Below are 24,375 nucleotides of genomic sequence, written 5' to 3'. Positions count from 1 at the left end.
TACTCGTTTTTAATGTTACTTTTTTGAATAATTAAATTACCAGTTTAGAATTTATACACTGTTAGAAATGCATTTCTCTTTTGGTGATTATCCTTCTGAATCTTCATAATTTGGTGATTATCTTTCTGATTTGAAAAGTCACTCATTTTTAGTTACTTAATGGAGACAGTGTCTGTACAAGTATTTTATGTAAAATTCATTTTTAAAAGGTGCATGCTTTTGTGCATCCTATCCATTTATTGGGTTAAAGCAAAGTGAAAATAGCATACAGATCTGCTGCCGAAGGAAACATTAAGTTGCAGGCTGCAGCTGGAGGATTTTACGTAGGCACCTGTGGGTTTGAGTGCGTTCAATATACAGACTGCAGTAGGAGGCTGGCACTGCCTCTGCTGACTCCAGTACACTCCTTCACTGCTGTCTGCCGATTTCTCCACTGTCCAGAAGACAAACAAAATGGTGCAGCACGTAGAGGGCATGGGAAAAAAATAACCGTCAATATGATTCAAAGGTGGGTTTGCTGCATTGAATAGCAGAGAAAATTGTTTAACAAGATTAAAAGCTTGGATATAGTTCAGTATGTCAGAAATCCTTAGCTGTTTTAATGTTGGATTGTGGCCATTTAAGAATGAAAATGTATAGTTTTGAAATCTGCATGCCCCCTATATATAGAGGTTTCAGGTATATTGCATGTGTGACATTAATAAATGTATGCATGGTAGATTATAAGCAGATTTATATTTGTACTAAATATGTGTAATGTGTATATACACACACATACACATATGCATGGAGGGTTTTTTACTGTTAATACTAGATCGTTAAAAAAAGTAAACATTTATAGGTTTTATATTTTCTCTGTTGCTTATTTGTCGCAGCTCCTACCAATGTCTTTTTCCTTATATTTTTCATTTTATAATAGTAGAGAGCATTAGTAGAGCATTCTCTGGTGAGATGGAAAATAAGTAGAATGATCACTGGAGTTGGCACTTCATATTTTATTGATGACTGTAATGCAGTGTGAGTTCGCATTGCACATAGTCATCATTTAAATGATTACCTCTTTTATGAAAGCAAAATGTTTGTAAGAACGGCCATGTTGTAGACAGTGAGTATAAAATAAGGAGAGGAAGTAGGACAAGTAAAATTTCTCTGTCCTTGGTTTCTTGAGCAGTGTTCAGCATTGACTCAAGGCACTGTCATTTTAGAAGTACAGTATAGAAACAATTGAACATCAAGCATAAAAAAAACATGGAGGTTTAGTTTCCCACCCCCTCCCGGAAGCACTTTCCTTATGTACTCATATATTTTGGGTTTCAGTGGCTGCATGTTACTGGGGAGCTGTCCAGTTGAGACAAGATATATTTACTTAAGCCACACCCAACAGATTGAGCTTTTTTATGCATCCGGGCACTATTTTAATCCTGTGCTGATTTGTAGCCATCATATGTGGGATGCCTTTGAGTTGTAAAAAAAAAAAAGGAAAGAAGGAAAGAAAAAAGAAAAAGAAAAAAAATACTAGATTCTCAGGTTCCAGCTTAATGTGTTCTTGAATATCTGAGTTGTTATATTAATAGCACAGAAGAGCAGTGTTGAAGTTATGCAGCATTATCTCTAGCAGAGAGAGAGATTGAGAGAGGAAATATTTGGACGGTGCCAGGACAAGTGTACTGCAAGTATTCTGGTCATGTAGGTAACAGGGCTGCCTGTTTTTTGGTTAGTATTGTAGGTGTTAAATTGGGGTTTGACATTTAGAGTTCAGATTCTCTTCTTTGAGAAAATATTTGTCCAAATGTTCTAAGTATTTCACTTAATTTTTCCGTGCTTCAAAAAATTGCAAAAGATTAAACCTAAGTTTGAAATCTGTTTATAATATTTTATTCTATACTAATGACATGCTGGATGTGATAAGAATTAACAACTGTATGGCCGTTTGCCACTATGTTGGATTACCTCACCCACTTTACTATAAACAGAAATAAGAAGGATCAGCATTCATCTTAGTAGTCTACAGGGTGCCCATACTCAGTATTTTCACAAACTCTCTTTCAGACAAAGCAAATTCACTCTTTCTTCCCAAAAAGAAAAATAACCCTCTCATCTGTACTATATTCCTTTGATCTTATTGAATAACACAGAAGAATAATACGGGATTTTTTAGGTGCCAGATTTAGTGACAATAAATGGCTAACTGTGGATTGAAATATACTATATTGTTAGAATGTTTCATGTATCTAAAAGGTTATATAACCCTGATGGAATGTTGCAGATGAAACAAAGAAATCTGATTGGTTCCTCATAAGACACAGCAGCCTTGAAATCTGCTCTAACCAGAGACTTCTACAGCAGACTGGATGGCTAGTTAGCATCACAGTAAAAACACAAAAAATGCTGTGGGGACAGGGAGGAGTTTGGAGGAGAAAATGAAGTTGTTAAAGCACTTCAGTAATTTCTATCTTCTGAGCATTTTATTTCCCTGCCGATCCCCTCCCCCCAGCCTTTTTTTTTTTTTTCCTCCTTTGCTTATTGTTACTTCAGGGGTGTTATATTCTATTAAGTTAACAAACTTTCTAAATAGTATTATTTAATCAACTAGAAGAGCCTCTCTAAAAAGAGTTTTACGCTAAGTGATAGGGTGGGCTAATGAATAATAACATTTCAGAATATTTATTAAATATGGATGAGTGGGACTTTTGGAGGAGGAGGAGGGAGGATGTGATGGAAAAGAGTTCTGAAGAACAGGACACTGAGAAGAACTCTTTGGCCCTACCCTTCCCCGTCCTATTAAATTTGTATTAGATTTGTCATCTAAGACTTCAGTGATGTTTGGTGAGGGCACATTGTTATTGACATTCACACAGCAGCCTATTGCAAGTCAAAACAGGTGGAGAATTGTTTGCTGTCTGCTGGCTATTAGAAACATCCTTGAAATGTGAGAACAATATATGTTAGGTATTATGTATTTATTATTCTTGGCTAGATGGTCTGCTGGAATATAGTTGTAAATTATAGTACCAAATATCCAGCCCTTGTATCCTTTTACAGAAAATATTCTGTGTAGTTTCTTTTATTAAAATTTGAAATTCTTATGTTTAAACAGTAGTAGGTCAACCTCATTTATAGGATCTGGGGGAGGGAAAAATTACTGTGAGCAGGAAATGAGCATTTAAATTAAGAAAATTAATTATATTGGAAGGAAGCAGAGAAGTATCATAAAGCATAAAGAGTAATATCTAATACTTAGATATATTCTGATAAAAACTAACTGTATCTTTTAGGTTCCATTTCTGTGCTCATTTTCTAAATTATCCGATATGCTAATAGAGTCAGGCTGAAGGCAGCTGGCTGCTCGTGTTACAAGCTGAAAACAAAATGGCTGGCAAGGATTAGTACTGTAAATTTGTGATAGAGAGCTGGATGCAATTAAGCTATCTTTTGTTGAAGGAGACTATTACAAAGTAAGTTGATGAGGGAATGACTGCTGTAGTAGATGTTTTAGACAATAAAGAAACATCTTTTTATTAAAGAGAATGTAAAAATACTCTATTACAGCATAAAAAACAAAAGATTTCACGCTATAGAGAGTAATTCGTTTTCAACTAAGCAATAAAAAAACCCTTGTTAATATTCATTTAACCATCACTGTCTTCGTAATTCTACGATTCAGGTATTTTCTGAGTATATTATTTGTGAATCTTTCAGTTTCACAGTATGGTTACAGGTAAAAGAAATAAAAAATGAATATATTCTTAGAGTAGGGGGAACATTTGGGGATAAGTTTCTGGGAGTTTTATACATTAATGAATCTTTTAGATTAACATTAGATTTATTTATTTATGAATCTTTTAGAAGGATAAAAAAAATAGAATAACAGGAGACTTTAGAGACAATGAAAATAGGGTTTATAGAAAATGACTTCATGCATAGGTTTGTATATTAGTAAGGGTTTTACTCTGTATAACTCTAAGCCTTTTCTGTTGATGTTTAGCAATTGCCGAAAGATTAAATGACACTGAAATTGTTGATAGGCTCGGAAAGACTGAGAAATAGCTTCAGGGATTCCTAGTTACTTAGGTTGAAGACTGTACGTTAGCTCACACGTCTGTCTCTCACAGTGTCATGGCTATGTACTGTGAGAGGGCAGACAATATAAATTTGTCATCTCCGCTTCTCCAACACCTAGTGCAATGCTCCAGGACTTACTGGGTGTCTAGTAACTGATGAAGAAGAATAACAGCACTTTGTGTATGCGGACAAAGACACACAGACATAAATACATACGTAATTTTACCCATTTAATTCGCAGAACCTTATGGCATAAATTCTATTATGGTTGACCCTTGAACAATCCAAGGGTTAGAGATGCTGACTCCCGTGCAGTTGAAAATCCACAAATAACTTTTGACTCCCCAAAAGCTTTATTAATAGCCAACTGTTGACTGGAAGCCTTACGGATAATGCAGCTGATTAACACACAGTTTGTATATGTGTTATATACTGTATTCTTACAGTGAAGTAAGCTAGCAAAAAGAAAATGCTAAGAAAATCATAAGGAAGAGAATATATATAATACTGTGCTCTATTAATAAAAAAAGTCATGTATAAGTGGGTTTACACAGTACAAATCCATGTTGTCAAGGATCAGCTGTACTTTATTTTACTCATTTAGCAGATGAAGAAACAGAGGCAGAGAAAAAGAAGTTCAGTGACTTGGCCAAAGTCATCCAGTAAGTGTTGGAGCCAGGATTTGTGCTTAATGTGGTCCTGAAGTCTTTTATCACCTCTTCCTCCAGTAACTGAAGATTGAGCTGTTAGTATTCAGCAGGATCCTTAACCCTCAGGAGGACACGGTGTGCATATAATCTGGCAGAAACTGCAGAGCAGAGCAACCTTTCCGCTCCATCTCTTTCAAAATTGCTTTAACTAATATTTTGTTTTCTAAAAACCTTTTCTATCACTTAGCAATAGTTGATGGCCCATTATCATCATCAGCTAATGTAGATGTCATTTCTAAAAGCTACTTAAAAGCCCATAGCAGGTATATTCAAGAAGCAGTTGGAAAATACGCAAAGCTTTCTGCACCCCCAAAATGGCTGCCAACATCTAACCCGTCATCCTGTCCAGTTTACTACAACTCCTGAATGCTTCTCAACTTTGTTTTCTCTTGTCCTCTTCCATTCTCATTTCCTAGTTTAGGATTTCTTCTTTTCCCACTTAAAATATTACATCTCCAGTCTCAGTACCCTTTAGTCCATTCTCTATTATGCTACAATAATGTATTTTCATAAATATAAATTCCTGTAACTTTCAAAATAAAATATGGCATGTCTTTTCACTAGTTCTCATTGCTAGAACCATATCCTAACAGATGCACACATACGTAGATAATACACAGACTCATACATACATACAGAATTCGGTAAAAAAAATAAATAAAAAGAAGTTGATGTTTGAATCTCCTTTATCAGAGATGAAAAATCCTAATATAAATGTATCCGTGAACAATTTTTAGTATTGTATGTGTTCTAAAGTTTACTGAGTAATATCATTCTCTCTGTGGAATTCTGTGTCTTGCTTATTTTGCTCTTGTTGGTATATATGGACTTAGTTTATTTCTTGTATGTGTTGTGTAGTATTCAATTTTGTGAGCACATTTCTTTTATTCATTTCTCTCCTAATAGAAATCTGAGTTTATTTCAGTGTTTGTTTTGTTCTGTGTTATTACAAATAATGCTGCAATGAATATCCTTAACACACATATCAGAGTTTTTCTAGGGGCTCTACCTGGAAGTGAATTACCAGGATGCAGATTTTTTGCATTTCATTTTCACTAGATAATTTCTGTGCTTTGTCACTGTACCACTTTATAGTCTTCTCAACAGTGTTTGAGAGTTCTTGTTTTGCAGTATCCTTGCCAACATTCATATGGTCAGACTTCTTCATTTTCCCTAATCTAGTACGTGAAAGGTAATATCTTACTGATTCAATTTCTGTCTCCTTAATTTCTAGTGAAGCCAAATATCTTTTGAGTGTTTTGGCCCTTCAGATGGCCTCTTTTGTTAATAGCTTCCTTATATTCTTTATGCATTTTTTTTCTTGGATTTATTTATCTTTGTCTTATTGATTTATGTATATTCTTTATATATTCTAGACAGGGTTCAGCAAACTATAGCCCATGGGTCAAATCCAGTCTACCACCTGTTCTTGTGCAACCTGTGAGTGAAGGATAGTTTTTACAATTATTTTGTGATTCAGAAAAAAAGAATAAAGTGTTACAATATGTGAAAATTACATGAAATTCAAATTTCAGTGTCCATAAAGAAAGTTTTATTGGAATACAGCCACACTTGTTTATTTACAGATTGTCTGTGGCTGCTTTTGTGCTACAGTAGTAGAGTTAAGTATTTGCATCAGAGAACATGTGGTCTGCAAAGCTTAAAATATTTATTCTCTTTACAGAAGTTCATAGACCCCTGTTGTAGATTGATCCTTACTCTGTGACATTTATTGCAGATATCTTTTCTCAGTCTCTGTTCTGTCTTAAAACTTTGCTTTTGGTTATAAGTCTAAAACTCTAAACCTTTGTTTAATATAAGTCTAAAATTTTAATTTATTCATTTTTATCATTCATTATTCCCCCTTTGTTGTTTCAGAAAAATTTCGTTTTAATGATTGAAGTTTTGATTTTCACTTTCAGATTTTTTAATACATTTTGATTTTTTTCTTTTTACCCTTAATTTTTTGGCAATGAGGTTGAGGTATGACAAGGGGATCTAGTTGTTTTTTCTCATATGGAAAAGTTAATTTTTTTACCCTATTTGTTGTTGAATAGCTTTTCCTTTCTCCAGTGCTTTATAATACTGTTTTCTCACATATGAAATTCCTTCATTTAAATGTGAGGCTGTTTTCTTGATTCTTTATTCAGTTAATTCCTTATTTTTTGATTAAATATTTCTTTTTCAAAAAAAAGATTTATTAGAGAGAGAGAGCGCACGCACATGTAAGTGGGGGGAGGGGCCTAGGGAGAGGGAGAGAGAGAATCCCAAACAGACTCTCCTCGAACTCATGACCCTGAGATCCAGACCTGAGCTGAAGTCAAGAGTCAGACACTCAACCGATTAAGCCACCTAGATGCCCTGATTAAATATTTCTATATTCTAGTAGATCTTAATGATTCCTGTTATTCAATCACTTAATCATTGTTGTATTTATGTTTCCTAGTTACTTAGGAGAAAAATACGAAATAGTAATGCTCTAGTAAGGACCTTACTAATGACAAGTTTAGAGAAGGGAATATTGTTTTGAATTTTGTATATTACATATACCAAGGTTTTTCCTTTAAAAAACCATTTTCTTTAAAACATTTTGGTCTTAAATTTTTATATTCATTGCCATCATTATAATCAAATAATATAGGCTTATGGGATAAATAAAGTATAATTTATTTGTGAGAAAAATTAAGGCATAGATTATATATATATATATTCTGGCTTTATTATTTTGGGTTTTTCAATGAGTGTAAATACATTTAAATATACTTATCAGTCAAAACAGAAAGATGTGCCATTTTTGGAGGGTGAGGTGGGAGGGGGGAGATTTGATTTTTAGTCTGTCAGCTGTCATTCTTTCTTTTTAAAGCATAAGAGGAATAAATTTAAGGGTTTATTTTGTTATGAACATATGACATAAAATAAAAATTTTCTATTACTAGTGCTTTTGAAACTTACTTATCTTCATATATGTAGGCAGGAATTTGTGGTCAAAACCACTTTATCCTGACTCCCCAGGTATCTAGTAGTTGTTTCTCAGGTTTCCACTCTAGATATCTTGAAGGTAGAGATCAGAAACTGAATGAAAGCCTATATTAGGAAAAAAAGGTAGCTCTAACTAGAAATGAAGCTGGAAAAGTAGAATCTTATAGACTATGTTAAGAATTCGTATCTGTTCTAATGGGGATCACTTTAACATTTTAAACATTAAATGGGAAAACTGTTACACTTGCATTTCTAAATGAATAACAGCTGTTTTGTGGATAAACATTTAGGAGAGAATAGGTATAGGAATTGGAGACAAGTTAGGTGGATTTAAAGGACATTAGGAAGGAGAATCAACAATATTTGGTGATGAATTTATTGAGATAGGGAGCTCTGATAGTATCAGGTTTGAAGGGGTCAGAAGGTGAGAATTTCCTGTTTGGGTATTTTGAGTTTGAGGTATATATGAGACATTCAAGTAGAGATTTCAAAAGGCAATTAAAAATTAATAGATGGGGGGGGCGCCTGGGTGGCTCAGTCGTTAAGCATCTGCCTTCAGCTCAGGGTGTGATCCCAGGGTCCTGGGATCGAGCCCCACATCGGGCTCCTCCGCTGGGAGCCTGCTTCTTCATCTCCCACTCCCTGCTTGTGTTCCCTCTCTTGCTGGCTGTCTCTCTCTGTCAAATAAATAAGTAAAATCTCTAAAAAAAAAAAAAATTTTTTTTAATAGACCGACCTCTCCAATTTTTACACAAATAGATGAATAAAAGGAGCTCTTTTACATTAAAATACATTAAAATAGTGTATTTAAAAGTAAAACATAAACATGTGTTGAGAATTGAGAATCATTACAGAGCTGCTGTTTGAGAATTACCTGTTTTGTTTAAAAAAAAAATCAAGGGATTAAAAAATTTCATTTCTGTCTGTTCATGTTTCCCTCCTTCTAGTCCTAGATCTAGAATTGATGGACAGTAAATAGAGGTTAAGATTAAGTTAGATTGTAAATTAAATCCTTGGTTAAACTGACTTATTATTTCTCCTTCCCGGTCTCACATATTCTATTCTTTATCTTCGTTGATGGAATTACAATAAATCCAATGAAATTCCAAAATCAAGAATTCTAAGGTATCCAGAATTCCCTTCTTTCACTCATGTCACTCACACAAATTAATTAATTCAACAGCTATCTTTTGAGCATCTATTACATATCAGCTATTGGTCTAGGCATGGGGAATAGAACAGTGAATACAAAATTATTTGCCCTCATGGAACTTACATTCCTAGTAGAGGAGATGGCCAAAATTAAATAAGTAAAATATAGAATCTGTTAGTGATAACTACTAAGGAGAAACAAGAAGCAGGGAGAGGAGAAAAAAGTATGTCTATGTAAATGTGGTGTGTGTGGGGGTACGATTTTAATAGGGTGCTGAGGGGACACTTGGATACTTATCTGAAGGAAATGAAAGAACAGGCCATACTGATATCTAAGAGAGAAATATTCTAGGCAGATGCCTTGATACGGGTACGTCTTTGGTGTGTTTATTTTTTATTTTATTTTTTAAAGATTTTATTTATTTATTTGAGAGAGAGTGAGGGAGAAAGAGCACAGACATGGGGAGGGGCAGAGGGAGAGGGGGAAGCAGGCTCCCCACTGAGCAGAGAGCCCTCCATGGAGCTCATGACCTGAGCTAAAGGTAGATGCTTCTCTGTCTGAGCCACCCAGGCGCCCCTCTTTGGCATGTTTAAAGCACGGCGGGAACCAGTATGCTTCAGTGAAGTCAGAAGCACAAGAGTAGTAGGAAATGAAGTCAGAGAGGTAATGGGGGCCGGGTTGGGTAGCGCCTTGATCTAAGTGCTTTGACTTTTACTAAGATGGGGAATCCTTGAGGAGAGGAGTATCATGATGTGATTTGTGTTTTAACAGAACCATTCTGATTGCTGTGTTGAGAATAAACTAAAGCCAGGCCAGGGCAGAAGCAGAGAAACCAGGTAATAGACGAAGGTGGCTGGGACCAGGGTGGCAGGAGCAAAGGGTGAGAAGTAGTTGGGATATATTATGTAGGTACAGCTGACAGAATTTACTGTTGGATGCATGTGCAGTGTGAGAGAAAGAGAAGGGTAAAGGATAACTCCCAGGTTTTTGACTTGAGCAACTAAAAGAATGGAGATGCTGTTCACAGAGATAAGACTATGAGAGGGGGAATGTGAGGCTGCGTCAAATTTTGAGATGCCTGCTTGATGTTCAAAGTAGAGATGTAGGCGGGCAGTTGTGGAAGTACTGGGCATGTTCACAAACAAGGTTCAGGCTGGACATACAAATTTGGGAACCGTTAGCATCTAGATGAAACATAAAGCCATGAGTCTGTTTGAGATAAAGGAGTGTACATAGGAAAGAGTACAGATTAGAGAGGTGAGCCCTGGGGCACTGGGCCAAGTAGGGATTGGGGAGAAGAGACAGAACAAGCCAGGGAGATGGAGCAGGAGCCACAGAGGGAGGAAAGGATGGTGTCTTGGAAGTTAAATGAAGAGAAATCTTCAAGGAAAAGAGAATGATGAACTACATCAAATGTTGTTATAATAAGGCAAAAAATAAGAGAACAGAACTGACCACTGGAGTTAGCAGTGGACTTTATAGGAGATCTTGGTAAATGTGAATTTGCTGGAGCAGTGTGGGTGGAAGCCTGATGGGAATAGACTCAAGGAAGAAAGGGGAAAGAAAACTGATGATAGTGATTAGAACACCTCTTTCAAAAGGATACAAAGTCTTTGGGGTTCTTGGTCCTAAATATGCCACAAACCTACCCTTTCTTCTGTATTCTCACTGTTGGTGCATTTAGTTAGGCTTTCCTTTCCTCTGGGCTTATTGCAGTGATCTCTTTGCCTCGCTGACCCCATAGTGCCATCTGTATATGCTCACCAAATTTGTCTTTTGAAAACACTGTTCAGATCATGCTACTCTCCTGCTCACTGTCCTTCATTTTTTTCCCTACACTTAGAGGATGAAATCTAATTATGAATAATGATTATGCCTTTTGTGATTATGCTTCTGCCAACTTTTCTACTTTGATATCCTGCCTCTTCCCCATACTTTCTGTGCTCTAGCCTACCAAACTCTTTGGATTTTCCTAAGGGCACCGTGTTCTTTTATTCCTGTCTGTTTTCATAAATAAAATCTGGTACTGTTCCTGAACATCCCTTCTCATGTTTTATGAGCTGTGGTTTTCCTGAGACCAGGTTGATGTGAAGAAGCAGAGGCTATTCTAGTTTTTAGAATCTTAGGAAGCTTTACATTTAGGTGACATCATCATCTTGGTAGTATAACTTCACAAGCCCGGCTCAAAAGAGTAAATTTAGTCTAGTTAACTATACGTTAAAACCTTCTTCACATTATACAGTGTTATCCTGGTTTAGCCCATAAACCCCCCAAGTCACCAAAATCAGTAATAAAGAGGGAGTGAACGTATGAACGTAACCTTCATCCTCAATTTAGAGATCATATCCTTCAGTACAATTAGTATTTCTTACCTGTAGCCTCTGCTAGCACTGGAAACTTGCAGATGGATCCAGTTCATTTCTGTATCAAAACACCACTTAGGGGCGCCTGGCTGGCTCAGTTGTTAAGCGTCTGCCTTCGGCTCAGGTCATGATCCCAGGGTCCTGGGATCCAGCCCTGCATGGGGCTCCCTGCTCGGCGGAAAGCCTGCTTCTCCCCCGCCCACTCCCCCTGCTTGTGTTCCGTCTCTAGCTGTGTCTCTCTCTGTCAAATAAATAAAAATCTTTAAAACAAACAAACACCACTTAATCTCCACGAACATTTCTCAACTTTGACTGCATGCTGAATCATCCAGGGAGTTTTAAAGAACTAGTCATGCTTAGGTCTCCCTCACAGTATTCTCATTTCATTGATCTGGGGGGTAGCTTGAGCATAAGAATTTTTTTAAATCCCTAGATTTTTAGATCAATCTGGTATGTGGCCAAAATTAAGACTCATATGTATTCTCCTCAGCATCCAGTGTCAACAGATAAGAACACCAAAAATAAGTAAATAAAGTAAGTATGTGTATGTGTATACATACATACACCTATTGTTGACATTCGGTTATATTTTTAACTGTTAAGTTGCTGTGCTGGACTGTTTCTGTTTTATTTTTTCAAAGCTTCACCTTCACAAAATGTTTAAAAAGCATAAATTGACAAAAATAAAGAAACTCAAAATTCCTTCTTAGTTCTATCATTCTGTGAAATTAAGAAGTGCTTACCTGTAGAGATATCTATGCTTACTAACAACTCCATGCAAACTGTTAAACTCAAGAATTCAAGTGAGCCGTACTGAGTACCTGATTTGAGGGGAAGAAGTTTGAAATCAGAGATTATTTCAAATTCCCCTTGGAATTTTTTCATCTTTTTTTGGTCTCCTACCAACTGCACTGTTGAGCTCTCTAACATGTCATAATATGTTTGTGTATAGACAGAGAATGGTGAAGAGAACAGGCTTTAGAATTAGGCTGAGTTTCAGGTCCTGGATCCTGCACTTGCAAACTACAGCTGTGGCCATGTTTGCTTGAAGTCTCAATTCCTGTTTCCTGATCTAGTAAAGAGAAAACTGGTATTTATATCATAAGGTTTTATTGAGGATTGAATGACATAAATTTGTAAGACATGTAGCACAGCATCTGACACATAGTAAGAACCAAATAGGTAACGTCTATTTTCATTAATGTTGGCACAGCTGAAGAAGCCAGAGCTTCAGTTTTTTTTCAGTTATGTAGGGTATGTAAACATGTACACCTATTTATTTAGTTTCAATATATTGATAGTATGCATTGTTGAAATTAAATGAGGAAGATAGCAATTTGCCTCTCTGGTCTTCCTCCTCCCAACCTTTAACCCAAGTCTAATCATGAGAAAAACATCAGACAAACCTCAACTGAGGGCATTCTATAAAATTCCTGACCAGTACTCCTCAAAACTGTCAAAGTCACCAAAAGCAACAAAAGTTCCTGAGAAACTAGTCTAAGGAGTCTAAGAATACATGATGACTAAACATAATGTGGTATCATGGAATGGAAAGTAGACATTAAATAAAAACTTAGGACATCTAAGTAAAGTGTGGGCTTTAGTTAATAACAATGTATCAATATTGATTAGTTTTGGCAAATGACTAATCTAAGTGGAAAACCAGGTGTAGGGTTTATGGGATCTCCCTGTACTATCTCAGCAACTTTTCTGTAAATCTAAAACTATTCTAAAATAAAAAGTTTATTAATAAAAAACAAGAAAAATATATAATTGTAGAGACCTTTATTTTTGACAGTTGCTCTGTTTAATTCTGTGTTAGGCTTGACATTTTATATATTCATTGTGCACCTTGAAAGCACAGTCATCAAGTTTTAAAATACATTATTACTGGTGATTGCTCCATTTACAATTAGCACGTCTACTTTGTTTTCCTTTTATTACTCATCATCATTGATACATAGCTTCATCATGAGAATCAAACCATTCTTTGTTTAGAACTTTTCTTGAGCTACAGATCAGACTTTCTGGGATACCTGAGGCAATTTTGGATACCTTAGGCAAATGCAAAGTGATAACTATGAGTTATTTTTCATATTTAGATTTAGAGTATAGAATCTAGATCTATGAAAACCTGTGAAAAGCATTAACTATAGTATTGATGGCATTATGTTAAATACTTTTTATTTGGTATAGAATGCTTCCTTTTTTCTTTAGAGGAAGACACTATAGATGTTTTCTTAAGAACTAAATCACTTTTAGTGGGTCTGGGCTTACCTATGAAAATTCTTATTGATAATTAAGATCTTTGAGATTGATGTAGAGGATAGGGTCTTTGTTCTTTAGAATAATGCCACTCTTCTTTTCATAATAATAGTTTGGATAAGAAAAGGAAAACATTGAACTTCTTAAACTGCATCTCAAACCACATCAATACCACTTATTTTTTCCTTGAACTTGGTTTGGTTTTATGAATGCATTAATTTTAGAGCTGGCCCTTGACAAAATTAATTCAACAATTTTTTTGTTTGTTTGTTTCTTTTGAGAATACCCATGCCATACCAGATTCAAAGTTGGCACTGAAAATATCAAGATGAAAAAGGCTTTCAAAGGCACACTTTGAACGTTAGTCCAAAGATAGTCATGTGAATAATTAATCATTATGCAATGGGTCAGTGCTATAGAACAGATACGTGTAGTGCGCTATAGAAGCACAGAAGAGAGAACTAGTAATTCTTAATGCGAGTCTCCCAAAAATCTTACAGAGAAGATAAAGAAATAATATTTAAGCCATCTTGTGGTGAAAGGATGTTGTTATTGATCATGATGATGATAGATTGAGATTCCACTTATAATAAGTGTTTACTTGGTGCCAGGTGGCATGCTCTGTTTTATATACATTACCACATTTGTTTTTCACCACAACTCCATATTTATTACTAACATCAGCTTCACAGATAAAGAAATTGAGGTTCAGAGAAGTTAATTAAATTTCCTAAGGTCATATAAATAATAGTAGTTCAAAGATTGAGTCCAGCTTAGTTGTGCTAGACACTAAGCCCCATTAATATGTGGTGGATACAATTTCCTTATATTGTTAAGTAGAGGCAACTGCATTTTAAGTAGAGGAAAGAGTGTGAATAAATTGATGGAGGCCTTATAATGCATTTCCTCTTTGAATATCATCAAGTAGTTTGGTGCTGCCAGAGTACAGGGGAATGGTTGCAGGTAATAGAATATTTGTCTCAGAACTGCTTATACCAGGGGTTAGGAAACTTTTTCTGTAAAGGGCTAGATAGTAAATATGTTAGGTGTTGTAGACCATACAGTTTGCAACTACTGCACTCTGTCATTGTAGTGTAAAAGCAGCCATCAACTGTACGTAAGTGAGTGATCATGACTGTGTGCTAATAAAATTTTGTGGACACTCAGATTTGAATTTCATTTACTTTTATGTCATAAAATATTACTCTTAACTTTCAGTCATGTAAAATTGTAAAAACTATTCTTACTTAGCTCACTGGCTATCCAAAAATGGGTGGCAGGCCAGATTTGGCTTTTGGGCTAGTTTGCTCACATCTGATTTATATGATGAGGAGGAGGATTTATTGGTTTATATAACTGAAGACCAGAAATGGGGTAGTTTTCTTCAGTTAGTAAGGACCTTGATGTCTTTCATCTCTCTGTCTTAATTTTCACAGTGTTAACTTTATCCTATGGTTTATTCCCCTTGTTTTTCAAGATGACAGCCAGAATATCCAAGGTCTCCATGGGTTGTCTTCCATGTCTAGGGAGAGATAAGATCTTTTCCAGAAACTCTTTCTAATCGCTCTTGAGCTTAAAATCCTGTCAGGTTTCATCGCTACCACTCTATAGGAACCATGTTAAATTATCTACATTGACTAAATTTAGTGGTTAATTCTCAGTCTTCATGTTACTTGACCTATCAACATTTGATCTTTTCTCTTCCATGAAACACTTCTCCTCCTTTCTTTTTTTTTTTTTTTTTTTAAGTAGGCTTCATGCCCAGGCTAGGGCCCAATACAGGGCTTGAATTCACGACCTAGAGATCAAGACCTGAACTGAGATCAAGAGAGTTAACTGAGCCACCCAGGTGCCCCCATGAAACTCTTTCTTTACTTCTGTACTCTTCTAGTTTTGTTCCTATTCTCTGGTTGCTACTTCTTGTCTGCTGTTGTTTTTCATACCACTGGCTTCTGCATGTTGGATTTAGCCCCAAGGTTTAGTCTTTTGACTTCTCTCTCTCTCTCCCCCCCTCATCTATACTCCCTTCCATGCAGATGTCATACAGTTTAAAAGTGGTTTCTGTACTGATGGCATATGTGTGTTCAAGTCTGCTTATTTGTGTAAAGGGCACCTCAAGTTTAGTATGTCCAGAACAGAGCTCAAAATACTCTCCTCATCCCCAAACCTATTCTTTCACAGTCTTTCCTGTCTCAGTAAATTGCAGATCCATCGTTTGGGCCCAAAATATTGGAATTACCTTTGATCATTTCTTTATTTTTCTCTTCTGACAGTGGATTCTTTCTGCTGTACCTTCAAAATATATCCAGAATCTGACCTGTTCTCACCACCTCTACTGCTCCCATAGTCCAAGCATTCATTCTTTTTCTGGATTTTTGCAGTAGCCTCTGGATTGATTTCTGTCCACTGTTTCTCTCTTTCCCCTTCAGGACCCCCTACCACCACCGTAATGACTTCTTTGTTATAGTAGAGAGCAGCGGAGATTTTTGAAACCAGACAATTTGAATTTTAGGATTGCCGTGTGATTTGGGGGAAGTCACTTTACTTCCCTGAATCTCAGTCTTATATAAAAATGGGCATCATACTCGTTTCATAGAATTGTTATTAGTATTGAATGAGCTAATGTTGTAAAGATCTTACTGGTACTGCACCCAGCAGAGAATAGATAATGGGACAAATAAATTGTGGTTCCTTTTCTCTTTTCCACCCCAAACAGATGAGCTGCTTTTCGTCTTTTCTGGTTATTAAAGTGCTTATGTAGCCTGGGAGCATCTTATTTATGTACCTATTCATAAGAGACCTTTGGCTAATAAATAAGTCTAGCTTATGTTCCTGGTCCTTCCTTTTGCATTAAAAAAAAAAAATCCATTCATACCTTCCAGTTCATGTCTGCCTTTGTGGGCATTAAGTGTATACAGTTCTTACAGATTCATGCCTGATTAGTAAAAAGCACCAGAGTTTATACTTGAATAGTAAAACTTTAATCTATTTGTATTGTATTCTATTCAGTTTTAATTCCCCTCCCATACCTCCTATTAGGGTCGTATATTTAAGTTACCAAAGAAGGATTGAAAGCAGCCAACTTCAAAATTTTTATTCATAAAATCTAATCTATTATTTATTCTAGCACAGTATTTAGCTGAGAACACTAAAGATGAGCTTGGTTTGCCAAATTCAGGGTTACTTAAATTGTTAATTTTTCAACTCTAATATTTTGATCCTGGGTTGAAAAGAAGAATCATTTAGGGGTGCCTGGGTGGCACAGCGGTTAAGCGTTTGCCTTCGGCTCAGGGCATGATCCCGGCGTTATGGGATCGAGCCCCACCTCAGGCTCCTCCGCTATGAGCCTGCTTCTTCCTCTCCCACCCCCCCGCTTGTGTTCCCTCTCTCGTTGGCTGTATCTATCTCTGTCAAATAAATAAAATCTTTAAATTAAAAAAAAAGAAAAGAAAAGAAGAATCATTTAAAGTATCCCCTTCTTACAGGAAAGAAAATATTTTTCTTGGAATTGTTCGGTCACTTTCTTATTAGACTTTCTCTAACTTAAGTACCTTCATAGAAATCACTACGTACTGAATATCCCTATATGGTTGGTATTTCTTTACCACGCCTATTTTAGTGCTTTAATACACCTCAATTGAAAGCTATCTACCCCATGAGGTAAATTCTCCAATGACATTTTCCCCTTTGAAGTAATGGGAATAGGAAGTCTATTACTGTTTTTCAGTGTTAAAAAATATATTGTTTTATATTACTTGCTGGATTTAACTCAGTATGCAGATAAAAAAACAAATGTTCTCTGCTGATTATCTCAAGTCCAGGAAACCTAAGCTCTGGTTTTAAAAGCTAGCACTTGAGTTGGACAGTCAGGTCTTTTTATTTCGGTATCTGTTAAAACAGGGGTTTTCCTCTGGGAAGTTCACAGTATATCTTAAGTCTTTAACTCAAGTTTGATGAGTAAATCCTTACTTCATAGACACAGCCCAGTCCTACCTTCTACGCTCTGGGGTGAGGTAATCGGTTTTATGCAAATAACTTGACTTGCTTGACGACTGAAGGTCTTCTGTTTTGTCCATAAATGTAGATGTAAGTGTCCTGCGTGGGAGGTCTTATCTGTACTGAGGGAATTGTGTGTTAAGCTAAGCAAAAACATTTAAAGTACTGTATGTCATTGTAGTCTTGCTATTATAGATAATGGATTCATTGGTTCCATAAGCAAACCACAAACACTTTTAAAGAGGTTTTTTTCCTCTTTAAAAAATTTTTTTCCTACATCATCTTGGGGAAGTGGTGAGTTATTCTTCTTAAAAAAATCTTTAACTGTTTATTTTTACCTGAGAGTTAATCTGAACTCTTATGTTCAGTCTCCACTGGAGTAAGACATGGTTGGTTATAGGGTTTCAGTCTTAGAGGAGTGAATTGCTCAAATTTACTGCAATGTATTTCTGATTTAATTTTGAAAATTTAGGCAGTTAAAAAACATTTTAGATTATGATGGTATCAAAATTGGTGATTTTTTTGTCTTGTTATTCACTGGCTTGCTGACTCAAAACTATGTCTTAAACCATTTCTTGCCTGTATTTTTCCTGTGGATTGTTTTATTGATACCCTGACATTCCACAGATCATGCAAATTTAATACTATTTGAAGTCTAGGGTTTTTTTTATTTAAAGTTTTTTGCCTCTTATTGTTTAGGAAGACAGTGCTGATGAGGGGAAATGTCTATATTTTATTCATATTCTCACATACTTCAAGAGCATGTTTTGATAAAACAAAATATATATATAAAATTTTATCCACATTGAAAAATCAGAAAAATGAAAATTTAAGACCTGCTTGAATATGAATGTTGCTCATTGTAGTTGATTTCCAAGTAAAGGAAAAGAAAGATACTTGCATAAAAAAATTAATTACTAGGAAGAAAAATTGACTAGTACTGTATTTACACATCCTGATTTAAGATGCCATAGATTTCTGGTATAGTTTTATATTTTGATAAAATGAATGTTGGGGCACCTGGGTGCCTCAGTCAGTTAAGCGTCTACCTTTGGCTCAGGTCTCCATCTCAGGGTCCTGGGACCAAGCCCACATCAGGCTTCCTGCTCAGCAGGGGGTCTGCTTCTCCCTCTCCCTCTGCCTGCCCTTCCCCCTGCTTGTGCTTTCTCTATCAAAAAAATAAAATCCTTTTAAAAAAATGAATGTTTATTCCACAATAATTTAGGACTGCATATTATCTTTTTCTTTAGTTTAATCTGTTGAAAGACCTAGGTTATTTGACCTGTAAAATTTCCCACAGTCTGAATTTTGTTGATTGTGTGCTCAGGAACAACTCAACATTTTCCTGTGTCTTTTGTTTTTCCTAAAAACTGAGCTAGATTCAGAGGTTTGAGCAGACTCAGGTTTAATTGAAACCTGTAATTGTTGTGCTCCTATCATCAAGAGGCATAGAATGTCTGGTTTTTACTCTTTTTTAATGTTATTAGTCATTGATGCACAGTGCCTCTGGAGCTATTCATTCATTATGAAATGGTGATATTTTGATTTTTTCTTTTGATTTCCATTTATTATCTAGAATGATTTTATAGATCTCTCTTATGTACTCTTTGGGTACCAGTACAGTGTAAAAAGGAAATGTAGGCTAGTTTGCTTAATTCTTTCCTTTTTCTCAGATTTCAATATAATGTGCTGGATTCCTGTCATCCTCAGAAGGTGACCAGTTAGTGTAGTATTGTTTTTTTTAAACATCATTGTGATCTCATGACCAGGAAGAGCGGACTCCCCACTGGGCTTGATCCTAGGACCCCTGAGATCATGACCTGAGCTGACATCAAAGGTCAGCGCTCGATAGACTGAGCCACCCAGGCGCCCCAACTTTGTTTCTTTAAGATCTTTTGTTGTTTATGTATGTTTGTGTTCTTGTAGTTTAGTCTGCAGTCCTGAAATGATTTTTGTTTTATTTCTAGTTCTTTCTTGGTTTCTGTCTCATTTCTGAGTTTTTCTGATTCTGATTTATATTGCTTTTTCATGTATTACATAATTTTATTATATCTCATGAGACATATAAATGTAATTTTTGTTAGTAAAACATATAGCCCAAGGGATTATTTGACATACTTTAGACAAATAAGCAGCTGTAATTAATTTAGACATTGCTTTAGATCTTTAAATCAAGGCTTCTATATTGGAATCTGTGAGTGAACTTCAGAGTTGATAACATTATTCATTAAATGCAAAGTAGAGTATGTATGGGGATAGGGAAAGAACACCTTGACTTTCTTTACACTTCCAGAAGGGAGTGTAAACTGTCCACACAAAAATATAGGTAAGAATCTTTGATTTATATAGGAAAAAGTCCTCATTATTTTAATGATTGAGATTATAAGACATTATAGCATTTTTTTAAAGATTTGTTTATTTATTTTAGAGAGAGAGAAAGTGCATGTGTGGGGTTGGGGGGCAGAGGGAGAGGGAGAGAGAGAATTCAAGCTGACTCCCCGCTGAGCGTGGAGCCTGATGCTGGGTTTGATCTCACAACCCTGAGATCATGACCTGAGCCGAAATCAAGAGTTGAACATATAACTGACTGAGCCAACAAAGTGCCCCTAGATATTGTAGTTTTAAGATACAGATGGCACCATAGAAGATATTACATCAATTCCATTATCTATTTGCTTATGCCCTTTCTACTTTTATACAGATGGAGGGAGCGAGGAACCACCGGATCGAAGACAGTCAAGTGTAGACTCTCGCCAAAGCCGCTCTGGGCAAGGTAAGTTTTCATTAAATTTATTATTAAATTAAAAAGAAAAGATATCAGCTATTCCTTTCTAGTACTTAATCTGAGGTTTGAGGTTTTCCCTGGGTCTAGTTTAGATATTTTAGTTTCTCCTTTAGGGCTTCAAATGTTGCAGTCTAAAAGTTCTATGATATCATTTATTCAGGATAAAATGAACAGTGTTCTCATGTCACTTTTTAAATGGTAATACCTTAATCAGATTTTAAGTAATTTTGGAACATTGTGATACATATCTGGATATCACTTCTGAAGTATAACCAAAAGTAAATTTTTAATAGTAACATTTGTATCATCACATTGGCTTTTTAAAATTTCATCAACACAATATTTGTTGTCTTAGCTCTCTCAGAAGAAATGTTTATAATTGCTATTTTAAATTAGGATCTTATTAATTATTTTCCTTTTCTGTTTAAAATTTATAATATGCTGTAGACTGGTTTTTTTGAAGTGACAACTTCCAAACTAGGTAAAAACATCCTGTATCAGTGAAATCTTCAGATGGGCCTTCCCTAATTATTTAAAATTGTATGACTAGTGCCCCCACATTCCTTTTTCTTCATAGTACTTATCACCTTTGTATTTATTTTATTTTCTCTGTTCAAAACTAGAATGACTGTTTCGTGATTATAGAGATTTTTGTCTGTTTTGTTCATTACTGTATTTCCAGTGCCAAGAATAAGTACCAGGCATATAGTAGTTACTAAAAAAATATTGCTGAATGAATGAAATGATCTCTAAGAGAATGGAATTGAGAACCCAAATTGATGAATATATTACAAAATTTCGGGCAGTCATTTTGACTGATGTGTGATTCTTAGAGAATCTTTACTTATAAATAAAATAAAGCTTTGATTTACAAATGTATGGTGTTTTAATCCTATAAAAGTTCCTGGTTCATTTAGTACATAATCCTATCATCTTTTTTTCTCCAAGTTTGTTCTTCCCAAGTTTTAGAGTTGTGCTGTTTTTATAAAATTATTTGTTGCAGATTAGGTAATATATGCAGGTTGATTTGGAAATTTTAACTTATACTAGTACTTATTCATTTTTAAATAATCATGGTATTATATCAGGAATTTGTGTAATTTTTCTTTTTTCCACCTTAAACATATTTTTATATGGAAGAACTTAAAAAGAATTACAGTATATAAGTATATCAAATCAGCATATTGTACATCTTAAGCTTTCATAATGTCATATATGTCAATTATATCTCAATAAACCTGGGTGGGGAGGAAAAAGAAAATGAGCTCATGCATGAAAGACCCTAAAAATAAAATGAGTAGAAATTAACAGAAAAAAATTCTACTAATTTTTATTAAATATCATAATTTGTATTAAATGTCACAGATACAAATATGGGAGATTATTTATACCCCTTGGGCTGTGTCAGTTAAAATATTTTTCAAATCAGTGATTGTAGTGAGTTTTAATAACAAAAGCTGAGGGCACCTGGGTGACTCTGTCTGTTAAATGCCTGCCTTTGGCTCAGGTCATGATCCCGAGGTCCTGGGATTGAGCCCTGCATCTGACTTCCTGCTCAGCCCAGAGCCTGATTCTCTCTCTCTGCCCCTCCCGGTGTTTGTGCTCTCTCTTTTTCAAATAAATAAATAAAATCTTCAAGAAAACAACAGAAACAAAAGCTGAACTTAATAACAGCGAAATCAGTGATCTCTATGACCTTGAGCACAACTGCCTGATCTCAATTAGAAATTCCAGGAATTGCATCATCATTAGAGTTAACTAATAGTTAAAGCGTGTTTCTTACCTTCTCAGAGATTTTGTTTGTAGTATCTCTTTATTCAAAAGACAAAAATAAAAATTACAAAGCCATCTATAGTGAGCTGAATGAGTAAAGAGATGGGATACACACACACTTCGACTTTTGCTCCTTGCAGAAATCTGCTAAAAGGGGCGCCTGCGTGGCTCAGTCGTTAAGCGTTTGCCTTCGGCTCAGGGCGTGATCCCAGCATTCTGGGATCAGGCTCCTACACTGGGAGCCTGCTTCTTCCAACCCCACTCCCCATGCTTGTGTTCCCTCTATCACTGGCGGTCTCTCTCTGTCAAATAAATAAATAAAATCTTAAAAAAAAATCTGCTAAAACATCAGTAAAGGGGGATTGGAGAAAAGCCAACAGCAACACAGTTTTAGAAACTGGAGACTATATGAATAATTAAAAGCTGAACCGTAAGCTCAATAGCAGAGAAAATCAAGAAAACAACCTCCAGAAGCCTCAAAAAACTAAAAAATGGTAGCATGTAGAAATGGAGGTGAAAGGAAGATTAGCTGAAAGTCAGTTGAAGAAGCACTTGATTCCTGAGACCTCTTCCTCAAAATTAGCTAACCAGTCAGCTGGGCAAGTGCCCAACTCCCTACTCTTAACCTTGGCAAAACCCAGAAATTTATTCTTTGGAATAAAATAGAGATTCTAGACTGGAAGATACCTACCAGGCATATAGTTGAGGGCAGTCCTATACTGAAAATAGGACAGTTGGATTCCAGTTGTCTTTATCCTACTGGCATTAGGATACTGGCAGTTAGGCTTTCATATTTCAGGCAGGAGGCTGGCATACTCTTTTCTGAAGAATCTGACTAAAAAGAAAGACACAAAATGTAGCCATCAGAGATTCCTTAAAAAAAAAAAATAGGCCAGCTAGATCACTCTATGTATCAAAGCTCTCAATCAGCCTTTTATTCCTCTTCTCTTAAATATTAGCAACCAACCAAGGGTTACTTTAGATATTTGAGGAAACTCTCTAATGTATGAAAGATAGAGATTAAAATAAATAGAATAAAGCAACTTGGAAAGAACGCAGAGAAATTTTGCAGAGAAAAATAGTGGAACCATTATTAACATCCTTAGGGAAATAAAAGAAACTAATACAGTCTTTTAAGACATGTAAGTTGTTTTTGTTGTTGTTGTTGTTTTGCCTGCATTGTACCTTTTCTTAGGAATCTTTAGGATATGATCCATCAAAATGAGAAAGTCAGACAAATAAAAGGAAGAAATGGGTTACAGGAAATAGGAAATTTAACAAAGGAGAAAGGTAAAAAAATCTTTAGGATGATAGAAGACAGGGAGAGAGGGCAACGAAACCAGATTGGAGTAGGTTAGAAGCCTCCAGAAGAGTTGGCTCACGAAAATGAGATTGGTAGAAACCTGATGCATTTAATTATCTTCAGAAAAATTTTAAACAATTGGCAAAAGATTTAGGGTTGAATTGGTGATAAATACATATAAGTTTTTTAAAAAGTCCTAAATTCAAGGGAAAACAAGTAATGTGTAGGAAAGTAGATATTCTCCAGAATAAGTCCTCAGTCCTTGGGGCAGGATCTAGGGTAGCTGATGTCTATGCCTGTCTTATCACTTTACCCCAGAGTGGTACAAATATTTCCATTATTTGATTTAGACTATTATGGTTGGGAAGCAGTACTCTAAAGCTCGGTGAGCAAATCTGGTGTATGTGGCTTCTTTTTGTACAGTTGATAGATTTGATTTGCTTAAACAATTTTTATTATTTTTGCATCTGTGTTCAAGTGGGATATTGACCTTTAGTTTTCTTGCTTTACAATGTCTTTTTCTGATTTTGGTATCTGAGTAATGCTGGCCTCCTAGAATAGGTTGAAAGGTGAGAAGTATTTCCTCCACTTCAATTTTCCTAGAATATTTTGTGTAGAATTAGTATTATTTCATCCTTAAATGTTTGATAGAATTTCTCAGAGAAGCCGTCTGGGCCTGGAATTTTCTTTATGGGAAAGTTTTAAGATACAAATTAAATTTCTTGAGTAAAATAGGACTATTTGATTTACCTTTTCTTGAGTAACCTTTCAAAATCTGTAGATCTTCAGTGATGTCATCTCTTTCATTCCTGATATGGCTAATTTGGGTGTTCTTTCTCTTTGAGCTGATCATTCTGAGAAGAGATATATCAATTTTATTGATCTCAGAGAATCAGTTTCAGTTTTCATTTATTTTCTCTGCTGCTTTCCTGTTCTATATTTCATTGATTTTCTGCTTACCTTTTATTATTTCCTTTCTTCTTTCT

At 35.5% G+C, this 24,375-nt stretch overlaps 1 protein-coding gene across 4 annotated transcripts in view; it reads left to right on the top strand.

Moving 5' to 3' along the window:
- The window catches only part of TANC2 (tetratricopeptide repeat, ankyrin repeat and coiled-coil containing 2), a 359,716-nt gene that overhangs the window by 82,798 nt on the left and 252,543 nt on the right, over nt 1–24,375 (top strand). For all 4 annotated transcript variants that reach the window (XM_057318084.1, XM_057318083.1, XM_057318081.1 and 1 more), the window contains exon 3: nt 20,230–20,301. In XM_057318084.1, coding sequence (XP_057174067.1) covers nt 20,230–20,301 — 72 coding nt within the window. The remainder of the gene's footprint in view (nt 1–20,229; nt 20,302–24,375) is intronic.

This window comes from Ursus arctos, unplaced genomic scaffold (genome assembly GCF_023065955.2).
Source record: "Ursus arctos isolate Adak ecotype North America unplaced genomic scaffold, UrsArc2.0 scaffold_24, whole genome shotgun sequence".
Taxonomy (NCBI): Eukaryota; Metazoa; Chordata; class Mammalia; order Carnivora; family Ursidae; genus Ursus; species Ursus arctos.
Note: the sequence above shows the minus strand (reverse complement) of the source record. Positions and strands in the feature narration are given on the sequence as shown.